The 20,534-nt window shown below is 51.0% G+C and overlaps 3 protein-coding genes across 3 annotated transcripts; 1 reads left to right on the top strand and 2 right to left on the bottom strand.

The window, feature by feature from the left end:
* Positions 1 to 70: 70 nt before the first annotated feature.
* On the bottom strand, positions 71 to 3,209 carry TGME49_232420 (hypothetical protein). The gene is made up of 4 exons (XM_002368071.2): positions 2,667 to 3,209; positions 1,720 to 1,989; positions 913 to 1,219; positions 71 to 788 (listed from the first exon to the last, which is right to left on the bottom strand). Exons 1-4 carry the CDS (start codon positions 3,171 to 3,173, stop codon positions 496 to 498), a joined length of 1,377 nt encoding a protein of 458 aa, XP_002368112.2. The 5' UTR covers positions 3,174 to 3,209; the 3' UTR covers positions 71 to 495.
* A 1,570-nt stretch (positions 3,210 to 4,779) lies between these two features.
* On the bottom strand, positions 4,780 to 8,911 carry TGME49_232430 (hypothetical protein; the record flags this gene model as incomplete). The annotated part of the gene is made up of 7 exons (XM_002368072.2): positions 4,780 to 5,453; positions 5,710 to 5,862; positions 6,307 to 6,411; positions 6,769 to 6,865; positions 7,770 to 7,819; positions 8,253 to 8,318; positions 8,551 to 8,911. The coding sequence occupies 7 exons, from the start codon at positions 8,909 to 8,911 to the stop codon at positions 4,987 to 4,989; spliced, it is 1,299 nt and encodes a 432-aa protein (XP_002368113.2). The 3' UTR covers positions 4,780 to 4,986.
* A 3,376-nt stretch (positions 8,912 to 12,287) lies between these two features.
* Positions 12,288 to 19,290, top strand: TGME49_232440 (Brf1p family coiled coil protein). The gene is made up of 9 exons (XM_002368073.2): positions 12,288 to 12,598; positions 13,785 to 14,099; positions 14,570 to 14,746; positions 15,260 to 15,485; positions 15,987 to 16,171; positions 16,745 to 16,831; positions 17,184 to 17,387; positions 17,700 to 17,861; positions 18,374 to 19,290. Exons 2-9 carry the CDS (start codon positions 13,953 to 13,955, stop codon positions 18,590 to 18,592), a joined length of 1,407 nt encoding a protein of 468 aa, XP_002368114.1. The 5' UTR covers positions 12,288 to 12,598; positions 13,785 to 13,952; the 3' UTR covers positions 18,593 to 19,290.
* Positions 19,291 to 20,534: the final 1,244 nt, after the last annotated feature.

Raw genomic sequence — 20,534 nt, forward strand, 5'->3', positions numbered from 1 at the left:
AGTGGCAAGTACTCAGGCAAGTTGTGAGTCACAACATGACTTCTGTGTATTAGAGTGGCAATTACGGCTGTACGACTCTGGAACTACTGCTGGAAGAGCCAATAAGGAAACGGAATTTACACTGTCCACAAGAAAGAACAGTTCACCTGCCCACAAGAAAGAACACTTCACCAAGTGCTACAGCGAGGAAACACGATGACCTGCTAGTCGCTTATAGAGACCACAGCTGCCCTCTACGGCACCGGCACGTGAGATCGCAGGCCCGAGCAGTGTGCCGAGAAGCATGCCTTTAACCCAATAGTACTCGACCGATAAGAATTGTACAGGAGTGCAAACAAAAGCGACAATATTGTGGAAGTCGTTTTGCCTCCTGTGTGAAAGGGAAATGGACTACTCGCTCGCGTGCAAGCAGTGACCCAGTTCCGGCTACGCAACACTTGTGTGCACGTACAATTCATGCTTCCTTGTTTGACAGCTGATCCCCGTGTAAACTTCCTAACTGACAAGGATGAAGTCTGGCAAGCCATCCCGCAGCTGAATCTTGTACTTTATTGTGCCGAGCGTCACAGATCCTTCCAGCCGGTCGTCTTGGAAACCCAACCCGATGTCCATGTCCTTCGCCTTGAAACCGGCATTTCCTCCCACCTCACGGTTATCGTTCCGATCTGCTCCAGCAGAAACAGAGGTGCCGGCTTTCGCGTTTTCGACCTCTACTCGGGCTGATACTGCCTGGCTTTGGGCGTCCTTCAAGTCGTTTTCCCACAGCACCGTAAACTCGTCCAGCTGGCCTGTGGGCAGCAAGACGCATTATCACTCGTGGAGTTCATTCGAGACCTATATTTACAGTGGTGCAATCCACGTCCTGGTGATAGTGAGAAGAATCTCCAGCGGCTCAAGCTTCTTGTGACGTACCTCTCAAGTGATTTCGACGTGCATCTGAATCCAGCGACGCTTCAAAACGCCCCTTCGGAACCATAAGCGACATGCCATACTCAGTTTGGAGGGGATCGAATTCCAATGATATCCCAGAGTCCTGGTACGAAACCGTCACATTTGTGGGTGCTGAAGCAGTCCCTTCGAAGCCGTGAAGAACACTGACGTTCGTGTCTCCGAGTGCTACTTGTTGGCCATACACTTTTTCGTCTGCGTCGTATATGGTCTTGATTTTTGTGGTGTTTGACTTCACGTCAACAGAAATATTCTTTCCGCCGATTGGTACCTACCGGGCAACCGTAAGCCAACAAGACCACATGCTACTCTAAAATAGACCTGGACCCTTGCACAACACAGCCAAGGGAGAGTATCCAGCTTCCTCAAAGAACATCGTCTTTCTGCAACCAGCTTGCTGTGACCGAAGTCCACAAGCACAGTTAAACGCCATGGCGATTTCTTCAGCGACAAACTACTCCTGTGGGACACCCATGAACTGCCACCCAGACTGACTGGCTCCCATACAACTTTTTCCTGAATACCCACTACCTGTATCTACAACTTGCGAAGAAACACATTTCTTGCATAGGATCCGACGGGTGTAAAGCATCCTGTGACATTCGGCCCTAGCCTATTTGGCCACAGCTGGCTTGGGATCCGAAGCTCCCAGTCGCACACTCATTTATTCAGATGCCCCTTATTTCCTTCTACATACCTCGCCGCGTTTTTTGTACACAATGCAGGCAGACAAACTATCATTTTTTACACGTGTGATCTACTTTGTCTCACCGTATCAAATCTGGTTTTGGTGTTGTTAACAGGAATGCGGATCATCTGGGGTTTCCCTGCAGACACTGTAACCTTGGTATCTCGATATCCAACGGAAACTGCGGCCCGCTGAGGAAAGGGTGAGTAGCCTATTTCTATGACACCTTTCCCTGCATTGATTCGAAATGGCCGAGAACGTGGCAGATTCAGACCAAGCTGCTGCCTCATAGCCACCGTCGCAAAGCTTCTCATGGTGCCAGCAAGGTCAACCTTCCAAAAGGGTAACCTGGTCTGAGACAGGATAACCACAGTTTACGAAAAATTTTGCGCAGCTTTAAACAGTAATGGGCAATACGACTCTGAGACAATTGACACGGAGAAGAGAGTTCACTCATGAGTTGTGCGTCTGTCTTGCAATATTCACCCATTGGTGCGAGAGCAAACAAACCCACGGAACGCACATACATTCCTAAGTATTACACGCTTCGTGCTCGATACAGCCACAGAGTCAGTGAATTCTCATTGCGTAGTTGAGCCGTAGCGCCGTGGGCTGAAAATGCCTAAATACAACACCTGAATATGATTCAATGGTTTACGAATCTGAAGAGATTGTGGTTCGCCCGCTTCCCTGATGTTTGTTTTTACGGGAGACCAATGACTCTCCATATATCCGTGCATACAGTGGCAATACATTCAGTTGTCCAACAGTTCATAGCGCCAATACGTGAATGCAACGAAGGCCCGACAACACAGCTATCGCATGGTCGAAATCCAGGTATAAAGACACGATCTTCAGACTAGTTGTTTTTTGCATTTGCTCTGGAGGCAAGACCATCCTCATATGCCGTAAGATCTGGACAAGAAGTTCTGAAGTGAGACTGGACATGATTCACCGCAATTGTGGCACATTATTTTTGTCAGGGTCGGTGGCGCGTTCGTGTCTCACAACGTAAAGGAGAGAGGCTTACCGTTGCAATGAGGCGTCCCGTCTCGTCAAGCTTCAAATGAAAGCCACTGGAGAGATACTCGGAAGGTTGACTCTGAAAAAGCTCGACCATTCGCCAGGAGTCTTCAATCAGCCTCCAGTCGTTGCTGAGTCGGACGGACTGAGCTTCTTCCAAGAGGATGTTCTCTATCACATCATTTACTTGCCAAACGGTGTCATTTTTGTTGGAGGCAGGATGCCCCTTCTCTTTGTTTCCGAACAGTTCCGGCGTATGTGTCTCTGTGAGTTCTGAAGTGTCCGCTCCCGGAATTGTTTCAGCCGAATTCGGGTTTGTTTGATTCATGAAAACCGATATCCGTCCTTGTCTTGTCCTGTTATCGGGCCCACTGTGACTGGTGACGTCAGTCAGACTGCGCGAACTGTTTCCTTCTGCCTTTTCCACACTGCCGATGCTACCTGCAGTAACAACTTCCCCAGGATTGTTGTATACTCTCGTGATCACGGTAGGCGCCGCAACGCATCTCTCCATTCCTGAAGATATACAGAGCGCGCTAATAACGAAGCAGATGCACGCACATGGTAAGCGCCACAACGCGCATCTGATGGTATGCCTGGCCAATTGGGGGAGGACTGGGAGACGGCTGAATTTTTCGCAGGTTCGATTGCTTGGATGGTGATATAAATAAAAAGATAGGAACAGTGTCATTAGCATTATTGAGCTACTGGTAAGACGAACCTTGGATTGGTTCCCGCCACGGACCGCGTCGATTTACATAGATATGACATACATTACGCCGTCGAAAGCGTTGCATGCTATGTGTTGAATGAAAAAAATGGCAACAAAGTGCTACACTTGCGCAGTCGGCTCCTGCCAGCTGACTGTGTGAGAGCTGTCGCTTGCGGAGCATTCCTGCTCGGGCGAAGCAGCAGAGGCTTCGAATCGGGAGAAAGGTTATCCGTTTCGTTTCGCCGCCAAGCAAGCGGATATCAGAAGGCAGACAAAAAGTCCTGGTTTGAACTGTCGCGACCATGCACAAACAGTGTTTTTTGAAGCCGCCTCTGGAAACATAGTTTCCCAATAGTCTCAACTCCACGTTTTATGCAGTGGCGGCTTCCCATGTCCGTCAACGTTTGAAGCAAATTGTAATAACAGTTTGAACAGGAGGACTATCCATCAGCACGGCTACACAGCAATTCGGTCTTCTGACCCGGTTGTCACTTTACGCTCCCCTGTGCTTCACGCCAAGCCGATCGACTGGCTCGTGTATGCGTTCTGTACGATCTCAAAGCATCTCCCCGCCGTTTCAGATTGCAACGGTTTCCACTTTCTTCACCCTTCGCCTGCCTGTACGGAACTGTGGCTCCAATGTGAAGGCTTCACTGCGAGGAAGCCTTCAACGAGCGTAGCTTACACCCAGTGAAGCAAAAATCAGGCAATGCCAGTCGCGTTCCAATGTGGTCGGCAGCACGCGTGACTATCTAGGAAGTGGCAGACACACATAATCGACAAACGCATGGCAACGCCCGCGAGCCTTGCGCTGTATAATTACTTGTCTATTCTGCGGATGCGAACATGCATCTCGCTTCTCGACGAAGTCATGATCGAGACGTTACTGTCGCCGAGACAGCCAGTTTGCTACAAGTGGATTACCCTTGAAAAACTCTGTGTTCATCACAATAAAAGCAACTGCAGTTCCACCGCAGTTCCGGACGGTGCACAAGAAACAGATTTATGAAAATATCGTTTGTACAGCCGATCCTGAACGCGCTTTCATCTAGTTAGACGGCTTGTCTCGTCACAGCCGGCTCCCGATATGTGAAGACTTAAGGTACGGAACTTAACGAACCCCCGTGCAAAGAACTTGATATTCCACTTCAATTCACCATGGTAAACTTGACCAACCAGCGGCGGAGGGAGCACTTCTCCGCTATGCAGTGTCACAGGCGATAAACTTATCGCTGTACTGTGTCTACCATATTAAAAAGCCACGCGGCAACACGCGACCGCGACTCTGATGATGTCCATTGTTATTTCGCGTTGACAACTATTTCCATAGTAGTGTCTTGTTCGTCGCTCCCACCTTCAGGAGACAGATGCTACACTATGGACACTTTCTCAGGTCCTTGGGATATCCGTTTCAGTGCAGCACCATAGATGCGTCCCAGTTCTTCTCTCAGCCCATCTCCCCCTCCTTTCAGTCGCGTAAAAAGACGGCAAACTCGTTTTACGAGATGTCTGTTCCAAGCATAAGCTGTCTATACACCTGGTGTTTCTTTGGTAAGAGGATGGTTGACCGAACGCCCCCCACGAAAAGGTGTCCCTGTTAACTATAATGTGCATGCTAGTTCTGCCATCTTCGCTGGACTGTTTCGAATTCTTTGTTACCCGACCCGAAAACAAAGAGAGACGTGCGATCCGCTGCGTCTTTCATCTTCCTTGCCTCTGGCTGCTTCTGCACCCGAGCCCCTGTAAACGCGGTAACCTGCCTGTCATTCCCAGCCACATAGGAACCGGTTTGCCAGGTTCGTTCCGGGGGTGTTGCTCCTCTCTGACTCGAAGAAACTGCTTTAGTGACCGGGCGGTCGTCTGAGAAGGCCGGATTGTCCTTCTGTTTATCTACCACTCCTCTCAAGGCCGGCTCCCGCCGCATAGGCAACCGTGACTGCGCGGTGGGAGCAACGCAGGGCTTCCGCCATTCTTTGAAACTTCGTCGCATACATGCAACCACGATGGGGAGAGAAATCTCGGCTCGGCCAAACGCTTCCATGACATCTTCGAATATATCCACAGGCGGCCAACAATGCGCATCTGAAACCACACAGAACCCGTGAAATCGACTCTGGATAGATACACATAAAGGTACACACAGATCGACCTAGATCGACATGTACAGGCCGCTAAAACAAACAGAAAGAGAAGGGAAGCAACGGAGACGCTTTCGGCTCCGTGAAAACGCGATGACAGCAGGCGCTAAACGAAACTAGAAACGACTGATATCTGCGAAGAATGCCAATCTCGCGTTTATCTAAGAATAACTCCCTTTCTTCCTTCTTAGTGTGTGTACCTGAGACAGCGCCGTGGGCGTCGAGCTGGAAAGCAAAGAAACACTCGCCCTTGTCCGCGTTCTCTTCTTGAACGGATTCTTCTCCGGGTGCAACGCTGCGCTTCGAAGCTCCAGGGAATAAGCCAGAAAAGCGAATGATCGTGGGACCGCCGGCTGTTCCAGACATGAAACGAAACAGAGAAACGCGAGCGATGTTGAGAGCAAGGAGACAAATACTTGTGTTGTCAACCTCGACAAGAAGAGACAAATCACCAGCGCAACAGAAAAAGCGTCGTGGCTGTCATCTGAGTAGAGGTGGAACATTGGAGAATCATGGGACAAACGGCAGGAAAACAGATATTCAGGATCGAAACCAATAGTCCAACCTTTAGTGCATACTCCCTGGAGAGAAAGGTCGTTTACAGAACCTAGAAACCCCACTTTATGTGTACCACAGAGTGCAGCTTCAGTTGTTATCTGAATGGTATTGCATGCCTGGAAATTCATGACTCGTATGGAGCAACACTACTCGTGCCATATCTCCACTGAGTTGCAGACGTTTCTTTGCGGCAGCAGCCCTTTCTTCGATCGCTTCGACCTGTTCCTGTCCATTCTCACCGTCGTCCTGATGAATCCGAATGCCAAGCGCCTTCTCGTAGACACGAATCTTTTCTTCCCACGCGAGTAAAGCGTATTCATTTTGCTTTTGAACAAGTCTGTACTCTGCGAAGAAAGAGAAGGCACCAATTTGAAAACACACGCTCCATTCGAATGCTGCACGAAAGACCAACTCGACTACTTCACGAGCAAAGTCTTGCAGACACGCCATCGCGTAAACTCGTCCGCCAGTGACCCCTACATATTCCGCCCGTCACGGACTACACGTGGTGGGATGGTTTCGGGTGTACAGACGCTCACGTGCATCGCAGGCTTCCCCTCCCATGTCTAGTGACTAGAAGTTGATCGCCGTGCAGAAACAACTCAGCTCTCTTCAAATTCGAACAAAAGTTTTTATTTCTAAAAACCCCGCCTCGACGCTCGCTACACGGTGCATGCGTAACGACACGAGGAAAGCCTTGCCTGCTCTGGCGGCTTCGAGAGACGCTCTCTCTTCTTCCCGGAAGACGTCCAGACTCTGCAGCTTCGCTGGTAGCTCCTGAAGTTCGTTGTCAATTGCCTGAAGAAGGCAGAGATAAGAAAAACGCTCTTGACCACTCCAAGCTGCCTCAGCGCGGCACGAAAGCTTGGACTGTACGTTGTCCGTCCTTTGTCGGAGACAGACTTTCACAAAGTTACATTCGAGGCGTGTTGTGGCGAAGACACAGACTCTTCCACCGACTGGGTATGCATCTTCCCTTCATCTCTACGAGGTTGTGTGCATTTAATCTGTTAGAAAATCTCCCCAACCCTCACTCTTGAACTGAAGATCAGTCACAAGTAGTCTGTCTTGTCCCCCTGCGACTTGGTTGACGGCGTCGCCAGCAAAGACGTGAAGACAGAGGGAGAGAGATTTTGCGGCCACGCTAAAGGCCAGAAAGGGAGCATGTTTCCGAGAAAAAAGGTGTTTATTAGCCGGAAAGCTACCCAGCAGCAGACCTCCGGCTCTGCGGAATTTCATTTCAAGCTGCAAGCTCATACATGATCCTGGCGCAGGGACGATAACTGCCAGATGATGGTGATCTGATCACGTAGCATCTGCGTAGTCGGTGTCTCTCGCTGTTAATACGAATGACAACTCCCCGCTACACTGCTTAAGACAGCTGAAAGCGGTGGATTTCACTATCTTGCGACATTAAAGTTGCCCTGTACCGTTTATGTTCTAGGCGGGGGACTTCAGCTCTTGTGCGTGAGTCTCTCTCCGCAGCCTTTTTTCTGGTGTGTCTTTCCTTGTCCCATTTGCTTTCGACTGCCTCAAGTGAAACGTCCTTCGACGGAGCTGAATACGTATTGCAATTGGCGCACTGCGCGCAGAAAGTGTCTCCGTACAAGCGACCCGCGATCCGCAACCGGAGAAGTGAAGCAGGACGAGGACGGGGACAATTTCTTTCATATCTCGGCGAGGTTCTTCAGGATGCACGTACCTTGTCTTCTTCTTTCAGTCGCTCGATGAGATGAAGATTCTGCTGGCGTTCTGAGAACCGCAGCACAAAAAGTGACGGGACTTGTTCCAGTAAGGCAACGCGCTTCCAATCGAGAACTCACCCGTCGTAGAGGCGTGGGAGCTGTCGTGGCCAGCGATGGTGTGCCAGGAGTTTCTGCGCCACGAGCTCATTCGTATGTCTGCGATATGCCTTTCTCTGTTCGGCCGCACAAGCGGCATCTGCTTCCTAAACTTTAAAGACAGCCTGTGTGATTTTCCGATTCACTCTTTCGGAGGCACCCGCACCAGTGGTGAAACCCTTGCTGAAATGATTAAGTGAATACGGGTATCCTGTCTTGGAACAGTTTCAAATTCAATATGTGAGGTTTGGGAAGCAGATCCTCTAGCTCCTTCAGGAACGCGAGTCGAGAACAGACACTGCCACCTGCAGCGCCGCCCCCGAAGGCCAGGTGTCGTTCCTCACTTCTTCGGCAGTCTCTGGCATGTTCTCGCATCTCCTCTGCCTCCTCGACGAGCTTGCGGATTGCATCTACACGCAGAATACGCATTTACCGTGACTGCGTTGTACCACACGTCTCGCAAGCAGCGGGGATGAGACACCAGCGGAGCAGGGCGGGACATTCGACGTGATGCGCCATAGGTCGGTGCGCAGAACCGACACGAAACCAAGAAACTAGAGGCTTCTCCGACAACACAGAGGACGCCGCTAAGAGCTGCGGCTTCGCACGCCATGCTTTGCATGTACATCGAAAAAAACGCACCTGCTTTCGGCTGGAGCTGCTCCATGGTCTCCTGTAACCGGTGTCTGTCGCTGGCCATCGACCGACTGCTATCCCTCTCTAATGTATCGAACAGCATACTGGCCGTCTCTTTCAACTGCTGCAGTTGATGGCACTTTGCGCAAGGCTCTCTTCTCAACGGAGATGCCGCTTTTAGGGGAGTTTCTCTTCTGTACGACGACACAGGTTTCGGTGACGCCTGTCTCTCGTGCGACAGGCTGGTTGCCGCCCTGGCTCCTGTCTGCAACGTCCCACGCTCAGGTGTGTGTACACTCGAGAGGTCGTTGCGGAGATCCGCAGAGCAGGCATCGCTGCTGGCGGATCTGAAATCGTTTCCGTCCATGCCGTGGGACTCTGAATTTTTGAATCCACGGCAAGGAGTGGGAAGTCCACAGACGACCGGGTTGACAGTTATGGGAACGAGAAGAACCCTCAGGTTTCTGCCACCATGTCGTGCGCTTCTGAGTTGTGAAGAGTCAGAAACGCACGCGTGGACACACACGCGCACATCAGACGCGGAAAGGAACCGAGCGCGACCGGCGGAGAAAAAAGAGGCGAATTCGGGGGGTGGAACGGCAAAGACAAACGCGTGCAGTTAATCAGAGGTCTGTTCAGACTGTTGATACAAAGAAAGCAGTCTGCCAAAGGAAGTGGCAGGAAACCAATGTGCAGGAATACTTGACGAGCGCGTCGCTGGGCGGCTCGAGTGCAACGAAGGGTTCGGGCGCTGCACACAGCGCAATCGCTTCTCGACAAAGCTAGGAGAGATGCCCGATTAGGTCTCACCACACAGACTTGAGAAAATCCTCATTCCATGCCGCGTTCGCCGGCTCATTGAGACATCATTCAAAACCAAGGTTCCAGGGGAAACGGTTGGATACCGTCCACTTGCGGAAGACGGACACTGCTCCAAAGCGCCTGAAGTTCAGAAAGACTAAAACAGATTAGTAAAGTCAGTTAAAGGCGCTCACAGCCATCTGTACAGGCACAGATTTGTTGGAGAACAGTCGCTCGGACAGCTCCTTGGTTACCCTGTGCCAAAAAGTGGCGACAGAGAACGCCTTTCTCGCATGCTGGGCAAAATCGCCGCGAGGGAACCGCTTGTGCAGGCGTCTGTGTGCAGCGAACCGCTCACAGCGCAAAGCTACTCAGATTTACAAATCTGCTTGCAACAAACGCCACGATCTCGTCTCGTCAGGCTCGCGAAATTGCATCGTTGTACACCACCTGCTTCAACTGAACCAAGATGCCGTAGACCACACCGCCTCTGACGCATCGCTAGAAAAACCCGAGTCGGGTTCGGTGTCTACCACCGCTTGTCTTCCTTTTCATCGCCGGCAGCGTGCCAGCCTCCGAGCTGAGTCACTCAAAATACAGGATTCTTTCGGGTGTTTTATCACACCACCAACGACTATATCGGGGAACGAAGGGAAAACCGAATTGTAGCGAGCTGTACGAATATCCAGTGTCAGTTTACGAGACTGGTGGCTTAGCGCGGTTGACAGAACACAGCCGGCCAGAGGACGCAAATCACGGCAAGGGGTTCCCCAAACAAAACACGAAGGAACGTGTTGTAGCATCGCGTGGCATTTTCAAATCAACAATGCTTTATTGCGTTGCTTTGATCAGCACAGCGCAACGATGGGAAGGAACGAGGCTTTGGGTAGCCTAGCCTGTTTTCGGAAACATCACACATGCGCCAACTGCGAATTGGAGTGCAATAGAACCTGGATAGTCTGAAGCCTTCTTGGCGTGCACAAATGGACACAGTCCATCCTTTTACGGCGTAAATGTGGAGGGCGACAGCTGTTCTTCGGCACCGGCAACGCGAACGTCGGATGTACCGTGTCCGAGTAAAACTGTTTGCGCTGGGAGACAAAAAGAGATCCGTCTAGCTCTGCCGGTTCACTTTGGTTAGAGGACTGTTTCCCACCTCAGCCTCTACATCTTCCGTGGACAATTCCTCAGCTTCACACCTAGTGGAATCTTCTACTGTTCGTGAACTTTTGTTGACATCTGCGCCTTGTGCAGAACCACTTGGATCCTGGAGCGGGCTCGTAATCTTCGCGTAGTCTATCTCCATCAGGCAATCTCCAACTACTCGTCACGGGACGCTTACTTCCTTAAGATTTCGATTCCTACCTTCAACGTCATTCGCTATTCACCCGACATCGCAGTCAGCCACAGTGACATGAAAGAAGGAGCAGAGGAAGAGCACATTTTTGTGATTCAGGCGGGTCTTTTCAAATTCGAGTTGCTCTTTTGCCAGCGGCCCCGTCCAGACTTAGTCTGATACGTTCTCCTCACGGTCATTAAATGTCTACTTGTTCTCTTTGTGTGCCACGAACAGCTGCACACTCGGTCACGGTACACATCACGGAAAATGCCGGTTCTGCGAGACACTCTTTTGCCAGACGACCAACCAACACTATCTGTGTCGTCACCGGCTGCGGCACTTAAGAAACGGGACATATCAACGCCAGTTTAGTGTGCCAAGACATCTCTTGCACGTGCGACTTCAGCTTGAAGGACACTTTTGATCACCTGTCGCCTACAGGATTTTCTGACGCGAAGCCCTGCAGTGACCTATCGAAGTCTGCCTCTGTTGTCAGCGGACGGTGACACCTATCTTCTGTCCGACGGCCACTCCGGTTATCCTTTCTCCACACGGAAGCGAGGAACGAGAAGAGATTTCCTGATATTCAGAGAATAAAAAAGCAGTACCTAATATTCTGTGTGCTGTCTTGCAGGGCATCCGTTGTTATGTTGTGGCTGTAGAGGCAAAAGTAACAACGGCGCTGTTGTTCCTTGCCACTCTCAGGAGAACAGGAACACATCCAGCATGCCTGGTGTTCCTTGGTGCCTCACTTTTGGCCGTGGTTCCTTCATCACTGAGAAAGGGATTTGTGCGCTTGTACACATACACAACGACAGATGAGATTCAGCAGAGAAGGCACTGGCGGAAAAGCTGCACACGTCAGAGAGTCGATTCTATCGATGTATCTGGAGAATGTCCCCCTGTTGTTCCACCCCCTAGTTTTTCTGCTGTGGTGTACTTAGAGAGTCCGTAGTCTCGTGTCGCTTTCCTTCTCTGGACAGCTTGGTTGTTTCGCTAAACATTAGGAGGGGGGTGTAGTAAGGCAGCGAAACTGTTGAACTTTTCTATAAGAGCAGTCTTTTTTACCCCTTGGCTGTTGCGAAGTTTTGTTCCATTTTTCCCTGCGTTTTTTGTGTCTATGGGTATTTTGGAGAGAAGTGGATGCTTTTGCCGAGGTCAGCTCCACGGGGATTCAATACCCCGACGGTGCAGGGGGTAAAAAAGGGGAACGAGAAACTCTGGGAGTGACCGCACTTTGTGCCCGGCCTCGTTCCCCACTGCAAGTCTTGCAAAGCGCTAAATGCGCGATTCAGTCGCGCCACATCTCGACCTGCGGGGTTGCTATAACCACGTAAATTGTAGGTGTAAAACAATGACAGAGCATATGAAAGGTGTCACATTCTGCCACGGCTACTGTCCGTCTTCTTCCTCTATCTTCCACTTTTCTTGTATTAGACGATCTCCGGTTACGTTTCGGACCAGGTCGCGGGTCGCTGCGAGCGCAGCAACGCGCTTGCGAGAGGGCGTCGAAAGGCGGAAAAGTTTTCCCCCCTCTAAGCAAACACGAGAGGTGGAAGCTCAGCGCTGTGCCTGGTCTGGCGCCGGTGTCTCTGCACCGTATATTCCTTGCGCCGATTGCACCCCCACTTCTGCTTTCTTTCCGAGTTTTTTTTCTCGGCAAACTGCGATACAACCGGCTCCGCAGACACGAATCTTTTCTGGAGGAGTCTGGAGAAGCTACCCCGTCGCTTCGGACAGTCCCCCTCGCAGCAACTGCCCCTTCGTTTCCGCTTTTGACAACTCCTCCCCCCAAGACCTGTCTCCCGTGCCGTGTTCGTTTCGCGAGTTTATCTCTCCTTCCTGCCAAGTCTGTTTCTAAATAAATGCGTCTTTTCCGCGAAAGCCTCCGCCTCCACGTCTACAACCCTGCAGGTACGTCTCTTTTTTCTCTCCGGTGGCGCGCAAAAAACATTTTCTTCCGTGACGGAAAACGCACTTGTGTGTGCGTTCCAAGTCGCTAACACTTCTCTTCGACTTCCGTACACCCTTGCTGCGATCCACGATCCTTGTCTTGATGGCTGAAACACAATTGCGGGGAAGTGCCTGCGAGTGCTGGTTTCTGCCTTTCCGTACCCTCCATTTTTGACGATTTCCTGAAGAGAGCGTCCTTGCACGGTCGGGAACTGTGGTACTCGCCAGCGGTTTCGCTTTTTGAACACACAACTCCTCTGCCGTACGGGAGAAAACTTCTATCAGTAAATTGTGGACCTTCAAGGAAATGCAGAAAGGTGCATTCGGTGGTGAAACTCTGCGATGTCGACCTCTCCAGTCACGTAGTTCCCGGGGAAGTCAGTCACTTTGAGGAAATGCCCACGGAAGGTGGCGAAAGCCCTCTTGGATAATACGCGAGCTTTCACAGCTCAACCGCGTCTGCAGGGACTGCACATCCGCATTATAGGCACTCCTCTCATGTATCTGCTTCTTCCGATTTCTCGTGTGCCCTTTCTTGACTTCGTCGACGGAGGATTGGAATTCTCGGGAGTAAATCTGCGGACCACTCTGTCGCACTCCAGTGTCTGCCGTCTTTTTGTTTCCAAAGCTTCCGGCGGCCATTTCTTCTGACGTCTCAGTGTGGAGGGGAAAAGGGTCTTACCGTTTTGTGCCGAGTTTGTGTGGAGGCTTTGGACACTTTTTCGGACAATTCACTAGGGTTAGGCTCGACTTTGTGTTCGAACCAACCTGAACTCCGTCATCCTGTCTATATACATATCCTGAGACCAGTCCACTTTCTTGTATCTCGAAAGCTCACCTCGTGCCTTGGGCGAACCCAAAGAGCGGTGTTGAAGTGGAAGGCGTTTCTCCTTTCGTGGCCGGCAACGGCGCCTTTCTGCAGATCTGTCCTGTCAACCGCTTCCGCTTCTTCGCGTGCGTATCACGGTTTCACTTTTAGGTCTGGAGGATCCACGGAATCGGTAAACGAACGGGGTGCCAACGCAACTCAACAACCAGGTTCCGTGTGTCTTCCCGGTGTATGTACACACTCGCCACGAGCCCACTTCGTGGCAGCGCCTCGCACATCTGCACCGCCCCCAACATCTGCCGTTGCTTGTTTCTTCAGGTCTTTTTCGGGAGGCTAAAATGCTGTAGCGGAGCTCCTGCGGCGCCAGGCCCTCTTCTTCAACAGTCGCGCGTTTCTCGTGTACGAAGAACAGTTGATCTTTTCAGGATTTTTTTCAGCGGCCGCAGCCTCCGTCTCTCGTCTCAGTGAGATTTCCCGTTTTAGAAAATGGCGAACGCTACGGAGAAAGCCAGCCCTGCGGGCAAGAAGGACCACAAGGAGAAACTCGCTCCCGTCCCGAAGCCGAACGACAAAGAATTCAAGGACCGCATCGAGGCCGAAACGAGAGCGATCGATGAGTTGAAGGCGAAAATCGTAAGGTTTTTAGCTGCTGCTTCTCCGGTCCTCAGCCCCGCAGGAGAGTTGCTGACTGGAAGCCGTGCTTTTTTGTGTTTTTTTATTTTGGACCAGCCGGCCGAAGAAGCTCGTCCGTTCTCCGTATTTCTCTCCATCACGTAGCAACGCTCCCCTCGGGTTCCTGGGCGCCGTCAATTCCAGATATTACACAGGATCTCTGCTCGACTCAGCGGCTTTGATTTCCATTCTTTCGCTACGAGGTGGAATCCCACGTACCGGCACTGATTGAAAGTCGTGCCTTTCGAGAAGTGCATGTTTCGAGTCGAGAAATGCCTGGCTGCCGCGTAGACCGTGAAGTCTTCAGTCGCGCGAGCGTTGCCCCATCGGCATCTCCGTGTAGGCTCGTCTACCTTATCGCGGAGCAGAGTCCGCTGTTGCTGGACGTCGAGAGCTTTCGGTCTCTCGTTGCTTTCTGTCTCTGCATGCAGAACGACTTGCAGCAGCGTATCACTTCCGTCGTCGGCGGCCGAGACGAATACAACCGGAAGAAGCAGGAAATGCGCTCGCGGCTGGACGAGCTGCAGGCGCAAATGGACAAGTACGAAGCAGAGAGAAAGAGGCTGACTGAGGCGATCGACTCCCGACAGAAGGAAGGCTGGGAAATGGTCAGTTCCAAACTCGAGGCACCGTACAGACTCGATCCACATGGTGGGAACTCCGCTGTTTTTTTGGCATGTCGTCCTGCGTTTCCGGTGACTCCGTCGACACACAGATTCAAGGGGGAGTCCGCTGAGTCCAGTGGCACATCCAGTGGCGGTGCAAATCTCCAGGTCGCGCATGCACGCAGTTCGCATTCGTGATCTTTCCCGCCCTCCTTTCTTGTGCGGATAGTCTGCTCGGATTGCGTAGTTCGATCTGCGTATTTGGGCCGAGACACACACGGGCGCGTCGGATGATTGTGGTGATATCCGTTGTCACATAGAGAGAAAGGCACGTTGTCGGCGGTAGCTGGAGACACAACGCGTCAGGGGAGGTCTTTGCTTCCAAGGTGGAGGACGGAAACGGATGGAACAACTTGTCAGAGAATCGTGTGAATCACACGCGAACCTGCGACATGTGGACGACACTCGCCTGGATGTCCCGCCGCTGCCTGCTGCTCGCGTCTGCCTTTTTTGCAGAAGCAGAACGTCCAAGACATGAAGCGAAAGCTGGGCTTCTCTTCGACAGAGGAGATCGACAAGCGGATCGCTGCCCTGGAACATTCGATGATGACGAGCACCTTGACTCTGAAGGAAGAGAAGAAACTTCTCGACCAAATCAAGCAGCTGAAACACAACAAGCCTCTCGTCGGCAAATTCGCAGGTCTCGAGGCGGGCGCCAGCTCCTTCGAGGAAACCTCCGTCTGTACGCATCTGCCGTTGAGTTCCCGCACGCACCCGCAAACACTGCGCTCCCGTTTCGACGAAAAATCACACACACACACAGATGCAAGGCGCTACACAGTGTATCCCCAGTATACATACCTCTATATGTGTGTGCGTATATATATGTATAGGTGTATACAGCTACGTATATATATATATATATATATGTATAATTGTTGCATGGGGTTTCACTAGTTTCAACATACATACACACACGTATATATATATATATATATACATGGATGTACATTGTATAGCGTGGAGAGATCCGCGTGTTGTGTGGGATGTTTTAATCTATGTAAGGTTTTCGGCAGGGAGTTTTCGTGGTTGAGATCGTGTCTTTTCGTGAAATTCCGTGTCTGGGATTTTATGCATGATTCACGAGAAACGCCTCCTTTGTGAAACCTGGACGCATTTACCCGCTCGATGTAGGTGTCAAGATCTTGTTCACGATCGTCATGGAAGTTGAGTCTTTTTTCAGATCCTCTGCGCGCGATGCTGGACGAGGCACGCACCAAGTTGCTGGAACTGCGAGCGCTGAAACGTGAAGAGCAAGAAAAATATTTCGCTCTGGTCAAACAGCGACAAGAGGCCACTGCTCCCGGCCGCGAACTGATCGAAGAGCGCGACCGACTCTCCAAGCAGATGAGTGAACACATGATCAAGGTGAGCAGAAAAGAATCAAACAGCGACGAAAAAAGGACTAGCGAAAAAACTCATGTGATCCAGTGAGACAAGTAAGCAACTATGAGAGAAAACGCTCTGCATGCAGGGGTCACGTATGGATCGCAGTCGATCCTCGGCGTCCGATGATAGACTTTGTCCTCTGTATATGTGCCTGAGAATTCGCCCGCTTCGGATCCACCGCAAGAACGCAGTGAGTTGCGCAGATGTTCCTCTCTCAGAGAAATGCACTCTAAGCTGTGTAGTTTCACAGGGGGGACTTTTTTCTGTAGGTTTTGTGTAGACGCATGTTCACAAGTGTACTCGATATCGCGAGCAAACGAACAGAGTGCACTGGTGGCACTCGGAGTTGGGGAGGGCGTCTGCGACGGGAGGCCTGCAGTGTCAAATGCCAAAAAGGAAAGAATGATCCGTTGAAGTGTATTCCCGGTCCCGTTATGCGCGAGGTGAATTGAACTCTGTCCTTAGAAATGTTTTTCGCCAGTTTCTTGTGTGTTGTGTGTTTCTGAAGCACCATCTTCCGCGTTTCCTTTGATCTCTGTGTGTCTCTTCCAGCGTCGGGAGATTCAGGACGAGTATAAGAAGGAAAACTGGAAGTACCAGGCCTTCCTTGCTCAGCAGCGACAGGAGAGGAATGAGAAAGTGAGTTTTCATTCGTTTCCATTTTCCTTGGTTTACCGGAGACGAGAACGCAAGCCTTTTTGCTCCCCCGCATTGCATGGCGTCCGGCCGCCTCTCGCTGCTCTAAGTCTCTCGGACCTTCTCCGGGCGACGGTGACTGTGTGCATGCTCTGAGAAAAGAGATTCGGTGTTCTCTCTGTACCCTTGTCTGTGTCATCTCTGGGATTGCCAGTCTTTTTCTCGCGGTCTTGCCCTTTTGCGTGCTTTTGACGCTCCAAAGCCGATCTCAAGAACCTTCGCAGTTCTAGAGATTCTTTGAGAGTGGTGGAAGGTTTCCAAGAAAAGGTTTTCACTGTTTTCTCGCGCTCTACAGATGAGGGAAGAGCGCGCGCGTCGTCAGATTGAGCAGGAGCGAGCAAACTTGGAGAGACAGCTGGAGATGGTGGATGAGGAACCTGTCGATGGAGAGTTGATTCTCCTCACCCAGACCATCGCGTACGTCCAGAAAATCATGGACGAACACAACCAGACCCAAGACGGCAGTCCCGGAACTGAGCAGAAGAAGACCCCCGAGGCGGTGAGTCGAAAAATGCTTTTAAATTCCTTTCGTGTCGGAAAAGCCACGCCGTCAATTGTGGGTTCAACATACTTGCATTGATGCTTATTTGATCGCATGTGTATCTGTGTTTATGTCTCTAAATGTTCATATATATATATATATATATATAAATAAAATATATATATAAATGTGTATGTATAAATACATAATTATATATATATATATATGTATGTATGCATATAGGCGTGTCTTTCTGCTTGTGTCGCGTGTTGCGCGGTTTGCTTCCGCGAGTTGACGCTTGGGATGGAATATGATGCTGTGTCTGTTCAGCCCAAGGGCGACGGCATGGCGCTCTTGCCGAAGAGCCAGCGCGAGGAAGAGTATTTCTTCGCGCCCAAGGGTGGAAAGAAGAAGACCGAAGGCGGGAAGAAGGCGAAGCCGAAGAACATCAAACACGACATCGGCACGCTGCTCTACTTTGAGCAGTGCGGGGTACGTATCCCTCGAATCGGGTCGCAGGCGTCCGGAGACACCTCTCACTTGACTCGAGACGGCGGGAACAAGCGTTTAGAGTCGACAATTGTTTCGACGAACCGCGAGAACTTCGCACCTCGCTTCGCGGTCTCTGGTGACGCCTCGTCTGTCTTTGGCAGTCGAGCTCTCGCCTGCAACCGACAGAAGTCGCTCCGTGTCTTCATCCGAAACACGGAGCTGCTTCCGCGACAGACGCTCTGGAAGGCCTTCCGCACCGCAGGGACCCACACAGTGCTCTTTCTTTCATGCCAACAAACCGAACTGCACTCTGCCACATCATACTATATATATTTATAATTATATATATATATATACTTATACATATATCTACTTATACATATATCTACTTATATATGTATCTACTTATATATATATATATATATATGTTTATATCTGCATGTAAATCTGTCTCCGTCCCTCTCGTTTTGCACGTGTGAGTGCGGCGTCCGATGATCTGCGTTGGTTTCCAGGTTGCGGCGCCTGTCTGTGAAGGAGATCTGGAGCCATGCATGAAGACACTGGAGGAGAAGCTGGCGGCAGCAAAGGAGTTGCAGGCGACGAAGGCTGCACGCGTCGAAGCTCGGCGTCAAGAACTTCAGAGAGAGTTGGAGGCGATCGACGCGCGCGTCGCGGGCGTCTCTGAGAAACGGGAGGCCGAGAGCGAAGACGCAGAAGACACGGAGGAGTAGAGAACGAGCAAAGCGCTGCAGAGTGAAGACACACTCTTCTCGGCCACAGCTTCGCGACGCAGAAGAGGGTGAACTCTGTTTTGAAACGCGCACGAGGGAGGAAACCTGAAGCAGTGAGGAGAGGGGACCATGGAGAGTTTTAAGGTTCGCTTGGGAGCGAAGAGACGCACTGCAAAGGAGAGGTGCTCAGTTGCCAAGGAGGCCGCGGAGACGGTCTTCCCTTCTCCCTGGCGTGCGTCACCATGAAAGAGAAAGACATGCAGCGAGCTAATTGTTGTGCGAGAGAGTTCTGCTTTTTGCCAGCAACATTTGCCTCGGACTTCTCGCCTCCTGTTTGTTCTGGTGTCTGCGGACTAATGAATCCTTTTCTGTCTCCACACAAGCGACTCTTCTCGCCGCAGAGCGAGTCTCGCCCAGAGGCTCCGGTGGCGGGAGGCCTTACGCAGCAGACACTCGACACGGAGACACCCTACACTTTCGCAGAAGCTTGTCCAGACACTAAGTGAATGCATGTCTGGGGGGGGGGGGTTTCCCCTCTTGACAACCGCCTAGCACTTGAAACGACGAGCTGCCCTTTTTGAGTCTTTGGGATTCGACCTGATTCTTCTTTTCGCGTCTGGTGCGCGTGCCTCCCATAGGATTTTTAATTTGTTTCAGTCCTGAAAAGACTCCTTTCCATGCGATTAAAAGCTTAGAAACTGCTGTCGGTTGTCCAAATGAAAGCTTCGTATCTCTAGAAGATAGTGTCAAAAGTCGTTACACCTTTGTTTCGCGTCTGAAACGGATCGAAGGTCACGCAAAGGGAACCCTCCGTTCAACCGCATTCCACAGAAAACAAAGGTTCTTCTTGTTGAAAGTCGAGTCTGTGCATTCTTTTCGAATCGCCTCGGAGAGAGCTCAGAAGATGGGAACGCGCGAGTAAGGGGAGATCTAGGACAAATCACTCGCTGTTCGGAAGAGGCCAAGAAAAACCTCGTTCCTCCTTGAGGCGCGCCCTGGGCCTCAAGGCCTTTAGCAGAGGTGCAGAGGCAGAGGCTCTATCCTGCAGGGGCGATGACTCACGCGGGCGCCGCAGGAAGAAGCCAGAATATGCGTACGCCTCTAGTTCCACACTCGCCAGTCCAGTGTGTAAGTTTTGTGTATGCTGAGGTGCTCATGTAGTGAAACCGTGAAAACTGGAATCGTTTTTGAACAGGAACACTGCGGTGGTCCGACGACACAAAAGATACAAGCTTTCAGAGGAACTCGCACTGTACCGGAGCAGTTAGAGATCTCGACACCCAGTAGCGAAACTGAAGGGGTGCATGCGGCGGCGCGGCGTTCTGACTCTAAACTCAACGCAGTTGAGCGTGCTTTCTGGCATACAGCGTTTCCACGTCCCTCGAGCTTCTTTACCGAGCAGAAGACGCCCCAGTCGCCTTAACTGTGAACGATGGCCACTCGGCCCCGGAAAAAGCGTTACTAAAGCTGCAGTCCCGCGAAAAGGCGAGACAGAGAGTTGCCTGCAGAGACGCGACAACGACAGTAGCGTGCAGCATCCTGGTTTCCACTCTGTGCTACTATTCTAACAAGATGCTGAAAGCAAGCGAATGCACACGATGCTTCTGGTTTTTCTAATATCTGAGAACTACACCGAGTGATAAAAACTTAAAACTTTAAAACGGAAAACAAAATATATAAAAAAGTAGTGTAAATCCACGCGAGAGCCAGCCAGCTCGTGCTCTTTAATGTCGGGAAGAAGTCGAGTTTCTTAAGCAGGCGGTATGCGTCAAATCGCCTTCGGTTTGCAGCCAACAACAGAAAAAGGCAAACGGGACAAAGAAGCATTGCCAAACGCATCCTCATTCATGTTACATAAACAAACATATATATACGTATACATATATATATATATATATATACTGTACAGAGGAATATGTCGGAGAAGCAGAGCTTCAGAATC

The sequence above is a fragment of the Toxoplasma gondii genome, chromosome VIII (genome assembly GCF_000006565.2).
Source record: "Toxoplasma gondii ME49 chromosome VIII, whole genome shotgun sequence".
Taxonomy (NCBI): Eukaryota; Apicomplexa; class Conoidasida; order Eucoccidiorida; family Sarcocystidae; genus Toxoplasma; species Toxoplasma gondii.